Source organism: Sinocyclocheilus rhinocerous, unplaced genomic scaffold (genome assembly GCF_001515625.1).
Source record: "Sinocyclocheilus rhinocerous isolate Xijiao unplaced genomic scaffold, SAMN03320098_v1.1 scaffold1270, whole genome shotgun sequence".
Taxonomy (NCBI): domain Eukaryota; kingdom Metazoa; phylum Chordata; class Actinopteri; order Cypriniformes; family Cyprinidae; genus Sinocyclocheilus; species Sinocyclocheilus rhinocerous.
The window spans coordinates 207,643-218,118 of NW_015665029.1; the positions used below are offsets into that span (position 1 = coordinate 207,643).

Below are 10,476 nucleotides of genomic sequence, written 5' to 3' on the forward strand. Positions count from 1 at the left end.
TGTTGACACAAATTTCAAATGGTTTTCAATGGTCGTTTGATCGCGTCCAGTGTAGTCAGACTTTAGCTGTTGTAGACACGGTGTTACTCACCTATTGAGAAGAAACAAAGCAACCTCGGCGTCCGATCGCAGGCCTCCGCTCCTTGAGTTCTCTCCAGCGCTGGAAAGCTGATCTGATATTTACACGGGTCCTACTTCTTGCCTTATCTTTCCGCAGACGTTTTCCTCTTTTGTTTTTTATCCGCCATCTCTATCTTTCTGTCGCTCGGCTAATGTCCGTTATATGCACTGAACGCGCTCTCCTCCACATCACGAGTAGACACACCCCTTATTGCTGATTGGCTACAAGTTTGTTTTGCGATTCCGCCCGAATCAGTTTTCTAAAGTGTTTTTGAAAAATCACTTACTCTGCCTTTAAACAACTCCAAAAACAGGTTTGGTTCATGACTTAACAACTAAATAAAATTGAGTGAATAATGAATGGGAAAATAATTACATGACTGTATTTATATATATATATATATATATATATATAGACTGTAGTATCTTATTTAATTTAGACAAATGTAGTAGGTAATTCAAACATTTTTAGAAATCTTTAGAAGCTCTTTAGAAATAGTGTCTACAAGTACTAATATGCCAATGTTTATTTTGATTTTCATTTAGTGTTCAACAAGGTCAGATGATGAGGAAAAGCATGAGTGGAATAAAACAGTCACTAATAAACAAAGCTGTGTGTCAGAATGTAGGACAACATGTGGCTTTCACGAGTTTAAATGGTGACTAACACTCATTTAGATGCAGCTGCAGTGATATGAAGACAGCATAAGAAGCAATAGCTCACACAAAAATGAAAGTTCAGTCATCACCCTCACACTTTTCCAAACCCATCTGAGGTTATGCTTTCTATGAGGAAAGTACATACAGTATATTAGAACAAAATTGTCATTTTTGGGTGATCTATTCTTTTAAATAGCCGTTTTTCCAACTCCCCTGTGAAACATGCACCTTTATTAGTCAGGTGCCTAAAGCAAGCAAAGCAGGCATTGCACTGCATTTGTGATCTGCTGTCGCTACAACGGTTCTCTGTTGGGACAGACACTGGGCCTCACCATGGCAACCAGGGAGCTGGAATGCGTCGGAACGCACAGCAGCCCAGTCATAATTCCTCTACCACATATATACATAACCATGCGAATCCATGACAGACTGCCTCCTGTCCCTTTCAAACGTGGAGGAGAAGGGCATTTAGCACAGTCGTCATTCTTTTGGCCCTCATAAAACATCTCAGAGCACTTACCTCACCAGTGACCAAATATTTTCCATTCTGCGAGAAAGCCAAGGCACTGAAGGTTTTCCTGAGCAACAAACACAGGATTTAGGCTTAATTCAGTTACAACGTACAACATTATGCTGTGGAATTAAAGATAAGGATGTTATTTACCTGGATGTGTTAAATATGTGAGTCTGCTTGTTTTTCTTTGGGCTCAGGATGACAATTACACAACTGAAACACATTAGTTTACAGATTATACATTATATAATAATTTACAATATAAATTAGTATATTTGAATACTTACACTATTCAAATTTTCTAAGACTCAAATTTTAAGTAAGTCTCTTATGCTCAACTAGGCTGTATTTATTTGATCCAAATAAAAAAAGAGAAATATTTGCAAAATATTATTACAATTTAAAATAGCTTTTTCCTATTTTAATCATTCTAATATTGGCTGATTAAGAAACATTTCTTCTTAATGTCGAAAACTGTATTTCTTAATATTGTTTTTATATTAAATATATAAACATAAAATTTTTCTTAAATCTATACATGCATGTGTTTGTATTGTATATATATATATATATATATGCACATAATAAATAAACAGTACACACACATATATTAGGTAAACAAAAATTTTTTATTTTGGATGCGATTAATCGTTTGACAGCACTAAAATTTACCAAAAAAGTATATTAATTTACTCATCACACTCATGTAATTCCAAACTATTCTTCTTTGAAACAAAAAAGCGACATTTCTGAAAAATGTCTGCAGGCTTCTCCATATAATGAAAGTGAATGGGGACCGCAGCGGACAAGCTCCAAACATAGGGGGAAAAACACAATAAAAGTCCCCATAACCGCTTTTTGTACTGTTCTGATGTCATAAATGAATAATCAAACTTATGCTCTGACAAAACATTAGCACCATATGCTATTGATTCCCACACGTCTCATGATGAACAGCATTGACACCAGAGCACCATATTTGACCGCTACAGCGAAAGGAAGATTTCGTTCTGTCTCATCAACACACAAAGTTATGGCTCCAGAAGACTACTAATATAGCACATAAAAACATATGGACTACTTGGCTTATGTCAGATTTGAATTGCACAGATTTAGTCCCCAATCACTTCCATTATAGAAGGATTTTACAAAGATTCCTTTTGTTTTACATTAAAGGCAGAGTAAGTGATTTCTGGTAGCCAATGTTGATATTTGAAATCACCAAAACAAACGCCTATTTATTTACACTTGCTTGTGTAATTGCTTATTTTTTTCCCACGTCTGCTGCCTTTAGTGATTAATCGCTCACATGATTGGCTCAAAGCAACCTATTATCTACATAATATTTATATTTTTGGATGGACTGAACCTAAAACTAAAGAGAAAGACACCTGTATAAGATGAGTGAGCAGTCTTCATCAGAAATATTCAATATATTCTAAAAAGGGGATGTGGCTTCCCTGTGTTTTCAAACGGTTTCTCATGGGTGGGCTCAAGGGTTTAAAATCAGTCCGGCTCTTGCTGCTGGCTCAGATTCACACTGAATCACAGAATCCAAAGACAATGAAAAATTCCACAAAGTCATCAGAATATGTGTGGGATTACGAGTACTACTTCGATTACATAGATCCGGTCCCCGTGAATGCCAGTACACTGAAGTACAACAGATGTGAGCTACTTTGACATCCTCTTTTTGATCACAGTTCAGATAATCTCATGTCTAACTGTATTTTTTTATTTATTATTATTTTAGATTCAATTGTCATAATATTCTGGATCATTCTAGCTGCATTTATTGGGTTTTTCTTCTTGATTTTGTCACTTATATCACACTCAAGGCAACTTCCGAGGTAAGCATGAAAATGCTTTTTTTTCTTTTTCTCTTAATGTCACGGTATAAACATTTTTTTTATTATTACACAATGTTTATTTTAAATGCATGTTATTTTTTCCATTCTAAAAATAAAAAAAATAAATAAATACAGTACAATACAGTGCTTTTTATATAACCGACTATCCTTGTTTAACCTATAGAGATCATAATACTCAGATAATTGATTAAAAAGGCTTCTAGATAATCATTGGGACATTAATGATTAAGAAAATAACAAATATTTATGCAGTGGATATTAATTTTCAGTTGTTTATGTAGGGGCCCTCATGTCAAAAAATCTGGGTTGCCATTGATGAAAAGCTTCGGATCTCCTCAGAAAAGATACAAAGAAGCAACTTCAAGAAGAAACTAAATCCATGATGATCTATTTAATATTTCATTTCAAGTGACAACTGACTGCTGAGCATCTGCCATTAAACCACAACATCATGATGAATGTGTCTGTTTATTTTTATGAAATTTAATGATGAAAAACTAGGTGTACATACAATTTCTGAAATTAAAACGCATTTCATACAACATTCACTGAATTTTAACTACAAATAATGAGAATATATTCTAGATTTTGGCATGGTTTTCATCTGATATTCTCAATGGGGACGTGTCAGTATCAGTGAAGAACTACTAAAAATGTGCTATAGATGTGCTATTTTTTTTTAAACAACTATAAAACTACAAAAAGATCCACTCAACTTTTATTTATTCCTATTTTGTATTGCATGTCATGATTCAACCGCAGACAGAATGTCTTTACACATGCGCAGGACGTGAGGTTTGGGCTTTCTGATGCCTGTCCTGTAGCACAGATGTCTGGCATGGGTCAGCAGGAGGTCAGGTGACCGCGCTCCACTCCAGAGCTCATAGATGTACAGCGAGAGCAATTTCAGTCCGCTTTCTGTCAACAAAACAAACAAACAGTGGAATCACATCAGTGGAAAAAGACAAAAAATGCAGGATATAGAGAATATAGAGCTTATCACACTTTTTCAACGTTCTACTATAGAGACTATAGTAGTACTATATGAGATTCGAAAAAAAAGAACGTGTAAAGGCCCGTTCACACCAAGCACGATAACTATAAAGATAACGATAAAACTATAGTTCTAAAAATCGTTCTCAATATTAAAGAATAGCAGAGTCCACACCACAACTGTAACGATAAAGGCACAGAGAAACGATATCGTTGGAATCACTTTCAGAACGATTTTTTCCAGCTGTTGAACAATACAAACATTGACAGCCAATCAGAATCCATCTTGCTATAGCTCGAGAATTTAAAGCGGCAGACGTGTGTGCGCTTAGAATAAACAACGATATCGTTCACTGGTGTGGACGCTAATATAGTTATCTTTACAGTTATCGTTCTTGGCGTGAACGGGGCTTAAAGGGATAGTTCACCCAAAAATGAAAATTTGATGTTTATCTGCTTACCCCCAGGGCATCCAAGATGTAGGTGACTGTGAGTGAATTAAACCCAATAAAAACGGCATGTAACGTAACTGAATCGAAAACGACTTCACAATACAAAACTTTTGACTTCTTGATTATTAGAACAAATCTACTGTTCAAACATGACTAAATACAATTATAATGTTACACAAAATTTCTATTTAGCAGCCTTGGTGAGCATAACACTTCTTTCAAAAGCATTTCAAAATCTTACTGACCCCAAACTTCTGAAAGGTGGTGTATTTAGATATATTCAAATATATTTGCAAGCAGCTTATATATATATGCACTCAGTTTAAGACTGTTCAACTATTTCACGACATCACAGTGCTTCATGGGACTGGATATTTTGCAGAGGTTTCCTATTTCAGAGAACTCTTCCCAGCAACTGTTCTGATTGGTGGATGGCTTTTCAGGATTATGGGTAGTGTAGTTCATCACAAGGACATGCAAGTTTTTGTTTGCTTTTTATTAAATACAATCACACTCTTGGCTAACTTAATTAGAAATCGAAATGCTAAAAATTGATTTCTCTACAGAGGAAATGAACGGGATTGACTGTAGTGACTGTAACCTTACCTCTCTTGGCACCATCATCTGCATTTGTAAGCAAGCAGGTTCTTATCACCGTCTGGTGAATGCCATTCAGAGAAGTGCTGTGTGCCTCCAGCAAACGGAGCATGACTCTAGAGAACAGCTGCAGGGTGTCCACTGCTGAGCCATGCTCTTGAGCTGTGTGGTCACATGTGTGGTGATATAATCTTAGGAAGTCCATTCTTATGCCTTCATCCATCAGAATAGCATCAATGATACTTGTACGCGGCAGTATGATGCTACTGAACCATTTTAAAACAGCTATGGTGCTGCTGTTATCATACGGACTCTCCGTCAATGTCTTGAGGGCCCACTTGAGAATTAAACATGCAGCTGCATCATCTAGATTGCTCGACTCAGGTTTGTCCGTAGTGAAGGGTTCAGGCTTGGAACTAGAAACCTCTTTCTCTTTGGGTTCCCAGTGTATGAGGATGTTTCTAAGAAGCGGTTTACACTCGTCCAGCGAAGCCTGCTCCAGTTTTTCCCCTTGTCCATCGACAGTTTCTGTCTGTTTTTCCATTCGAAATGGAGCGTGCTTCGCTGAGTGGCATTTTCCTTGCCCTTTCTCTCTTCCAGAGCCTGGATAAACACAAGAAATGTTTAGTTAGGAACAAGAATGTGTCAAAACACGTGATCTGTGTGTCTAACATTCATCTAGTTTCCACAAGGTCAAGGACTGGCCATATACACTACTGTTCAAAAGTATGGGGTTGGAAAGATTTGTTTAATGTTTTTGAAAGGAGTCACTTTTACTCACACCAAGGCTGCATTTTTCTTTTTTTTCTTTTTTGATTAAAACTACAGAAACAAAACTGTATATTGTGAAACATAATTACAATTTAAAAATAACACCTGCTTATGTTAATATATTTTAATGTTTTATTTATTTTGTAATTGCAAAGCTGAATTCCCAGCAGGCATTACTCCATTCTTCAGTGTCACATTATGCTTTTTGATGAACAGAAAGTTCAAAATAACAACATTTTTGAAAGAAATCTCATGCAACAATATAAATGTCTTTACTGTCACTTTTATCCAGTGCATACGGATTACTTAAACAAATAAAAAGAAACAGGAATGCTAAAATAACAATAAATATTTTCTGGCAGTCAGTTCTTCAATAAAAATAATTAATAAATAAATAAATAAATACACACACACGTATGTATATATTTATTTTGAATGCGATTAAATATATTAAATAACCAAAAAATGCAAAATGCATGTATTTTTGATCCGCACAGTTGTTTAAATCTTTTTTTTTTTTTACCACCATTTTAGCATTTATACAACTGCCACAGCGAAATAACACCGAAAAAGTTGGGTTTTTTTCACACTAAAATCAGGTTAACACATATTGTTTAAGTTTTGTGTTTATACTATTGAGCATTTAAATATTTAAAATTGTACCCCATTCACTTAAAATTTATTTTTGAAGTAATCAACATTATGCCACACATGTACAAAACATGGACACTTGAATATTTGTCAGGAAATAAAGTCATATAGTTCATACAGTGAATAAAGCATGACAGAATTTATGCCTTAAACTGATACTCCAGCTTCAGCACAGGTTAGAGTAGTTTAGAATCTTACCCATCAGCTCCTTGACTTTGTGTTTGTTGACGAGAGTCTGCAGAGCAGACAGCAGTGAGGCGTCACGGGCCAGTGCTGCCCAGCGCTGCAGGAGCCGGAGGACTTCAGAGCACAATAGCTTCTGTGGGTGCAGTGTCAGCCAGCCGGCCTCCTTGTGAGCATTCAGAGCTGTCCCACAATGCAACAGTACAGAGGAGAGTGTGTGCAGGAATGCCTTCATCTGAAGTGCATTCACACCACTCCTGATCAGGAACAGAAGAAAAGCAAACACCTAATTAAAAACCAGATTTTTGCATTTGATGAACAGTGATTGCATGTGGTTGCTAACTGGCTAGCAACCAGTATGCAAGGTTTTTGCATCAAAAACAGTCATACTTCAGCTTGTGATGACCATTTTCCCCTCTCTTGCACTGTTCCTCACCGTGTGTAGCACCTACCGCTCTGCATGTCCTGTCTAACACCCCACATTTCAGCATTGATTGTTTTATGAATCTATCACAATGTAATTTAGACTTTGCAAAAGATGATGTTGAAGAGGATTTATGACACGAGTTAAGCCAAGAACGATAACGATATTAGCGTCCACACCAGCGAACGATATCGTCTGTTTATTCTCAGCGCACGCTCGTCTGCCGCTTTAAATTCTAGCAGGATGGATTCTGATTGGGTGTCAATGTTGGAAAAAATCGCTCTGAAAGTGATTCCAACTTTATTGTTATAGCTGTGGTGTGAACTATTTTTTAACTATATCTTTATCGTTACCTTTATAGTTATTGTCCTTGGTGTGAATGGGCCTTTCGTAATTAATTAAATCAAATGTAACATTAAAATAAACAAAATGGGGCTGCACAATGAATAAACAAACTTGAACTTACAATCTTCAAATTAAAATCAAACTGAACACTCACTAAAAAAGGCTGGGGAAACAAAGGTAGGTATCTATTTATTTGAATCATAGAACCGTGAACATGAACGTGTCGCTAAATTACTGAAATATTAACTTGAAATGTCAGGTACTTCAAGTAAATATTTTACATCTAACCCCTGTTCTACGGTTCAAAAAGAAAGTGGAAAATGGTTGTGAAAAACTAATATATGGCTGTTTTTGGCACAGACAACCCTATAAACCTATTATAATATTGTAAGTTGACCTCATGGAAATAAATAAGAGAGTGGTCAAATTCTGCATTTTTTAAATTAAATTTAATCTACCGCTAATCCCATCTTTTTCTATAACGAGCCTGTAATGGCAGATGTTTGATCTTTTATGGTCTTACCCCAGGTGTCTGATGATGGCGAGCAGCGTGCACAGGAACTCATTGATGATTGGCAGAGGAAGACATTTGCCTGAAGTCTGTGGCCGCTCTGATGTAGTGCTGTTCGCTTCTGGTTTACTTTCTTTATTACCCAAATTAGTGAACCACAGAGCATGAAGCAACTCAATGACTGAACTCAACAGCTTGCTGTCAAAAAACCTACAGGAAACAAACACAATCAGTTGCCGCAGGGGCCCAATGAAGCATGCACACTTAAGGCACACGCCAATGCTTAAATTAAGGTAAGGCGTCCACCCCTCACCTCTTGTCTATTAGCTGTAATATCCATGTTAAGACTCCGTGTTCTTTGGTGAGGTTGTAAGCTGCTTTATTAACACGAGCGGTCTGCCGCAGAACATTCACAATCTGAATCTGGAACAGCAGAGCAGAAAATTCTGTCAAATCAACAGTTTTCTATGGATTTCAAGCCATATTAACCCAAAATATAAGTATAATATTATATGTGACAATTAGGAAACGTGTACCTTACTTTCTTTAGGGAATCTTTTAAAGAATTTGGAATTTTAGGTTTTTAATCTATGTCTGGGAAAAAAGTTGAGGATATTAAACATTTTAAAACACAAAAATATGAAGGATTTGTAGACCATTTGTAGAGCTCACTGTATTCTGCAAGTTGTCAAAATTCTCAGGTGCAACATATTTAGGTTATACTTTCCAGGACTCCATTTTAATTTCACTTTTAACACATTTTTACAAGTTCTTCCTCAATAAAATGAAAAAATAAATAAATAATTGAATTCTGCCCTAATCAAGAAAAAATATTTATGTAAATCATCAAAATTCTCAGCTGCCTGTTTAGACTAGTAAAGGTTACACTTTTAAGAACTCCCATTTTAAAATTTCTCTTTATTTATTTATTTACTTTTACTTTTTATGTGTCTGGACTAAAAATCAATAAAATCTGGAAATAAAATTTAGGATATTAAACATTTAAAAAAACAAATAAGCATTGCATATATTACAATACAAAGGATGAGGTTTTCAAATAGTCAAGAAAAAAGTTGATAAAATTATTTGGTCATACTTTATCTTAAGGTCCAATTCTCGCTATTAACAAACCATTAACTATGAATTGGCCTCAAACTCCTAATTTGCTGCTTATTAATAGTTAGTAAGGTAGTTGTTAAGTTTAGGTATTGGGTAGGATTAGGGATGTAGAATATGTGCTTTATAAGTACTAATAAACAGCCAATATGTTAATAATACGCATGCTAATAAGCAACTAGTTAATAGTGAGAACTGGTCCCTATACTGAAGTGTTACCAATTACTTTTTACATTTTTAGATCTCATTTTATAGTTAAAATTCTCATGTGCATCCTATTTAGACCAGGAAAGGGCACACTTACATGGACATCTGAATATAATGGAAGCAAATTAGAGTTTAATTTAACCTACATTATGTTGCTTTGCTCACTAACACCATATTTAAAGCTGCAGTCCGTAACTTTTTTTGGTAAAAAATTATCCGAAATCAATATTTGAGCAAGTACATAACCAGCCAGTGTTCAAAACTATCGCCTTACTTTAGCCCGATTCATAACGGTAAGCTTATAATAATGTTTTCTAATTTGAGTGGTACGGGTATGTTTTCGCGGGAAATTTGAGCATGCTGCTGCGTCATTAGGTCACGTCTGTAAACAAAGAAGTTGTCCCGGCTAGTAGGCTATCGCATGTGAGGATCCTGCAGGTGGCGATCGTTTATAGCCTTTTCTCACAGCAGTTGGAATAATTAAATGTATCATTTTGATGGCGGATTGTAGTGCTGGGCGGTATACCGGTTCATACCGAATACCGGTGTTTCTTTTTGTTATGATATGAATTTTTAAAATACCGCAATACCGGTATATGTCACTTAAACAACGTTCGGAACGTGACACTGTTTGAAAGGGGTCCCTTTTCACTGTTGCACTGTGGTGAGGGAACAACATGTTACTAAGCATGAAAAATATGGTTAACACCTGGTCATGCATGAAAAAAAAATACCGTCATCTACCGTGAAACCGGTGTAATTTTGAAAAATACCATGATATAAATTTGTGGTCATACCGCCCAGCACTAGCGGATTGTAATCCATAAAGATTATGTGTTTATGAAACACATGTGAATGAAATTAAATTATATTCCAGTTATAAATGTGCTTCTGATTACAGAGCCTGGGATTACAAAAAAATTTATTTGAAAGAAAACCAGTTCGAAGGGAGCATAATTAGCTTTTTGGGTTAAAAGAATTTCTTAATATTAAATTCGAAGTGTATGACAATTAGATTAGACTGTGCAAAAATTGAAATCTACACGCTAATACACACTATA

General features: G+C 35.7%; 2 protein-coding genes across 2 annotated transcripts in view; both read right to left on the reverse strand.

The window, feature by feature from the left end:
- Window positions 1-1,518, reverse strand: part of wdr62 (WD repeat domain 62) — a 33,730-nt gene extending 32,212 nt beyond the window's left edge. The window contains exons 1-2 of the mRNA XM_016541940.1: window positions 1,445-1,518; window positions 1,301-1,358 (exon numbers count right to left, since the gene is read on the reverse strand). Coding sequence (XP_016397426.1) covers window positions 1,301-1,358; window positions 1,445-1,518 — 132 coding nt within the window. The remainder of the gene's footprint in view (window positions 1-1,300; window positions 1,359-1,444) is intronic.
- A 2,319-nt stretch (window positions 1,519-3,837) lies between these two features.
- The window catches only part of urb1 (URB1 ribosome biogenesis homolog), a 47,094-nt gene continuing 40,455 nt past the window's right edge, over window positions 3,838-10,476 (reverse strand). Inside the window, exons 37-41 of the mRNA XM_016541944.1 lie at window positions 8,406-8,515; window positions 8,105-8,302; window positions 6,828-7,069; window positions 5,217-5,810; window positions 3,838-4,083 (exon numbers count right to left, since the gene is read on the reverse strand). Coding sequence (XP_016397430.1) covers window positions 3,911-4,083; window positions 5,217-5,810; window positions 6,828-7,069; window positions 8,105-8,302; window positions 8,406-8,515 — 1,317 coding nt within the window. The 3' untranslated portion in view covers window positions 3,838-3,910. The remainder of the gene's footprint in view (window positions 4,084-5,216; window positions 5,811-6,827; window positions 7,070-8,104; window positions 8,303-8,405; window positions 8,516-10,476) is intronic.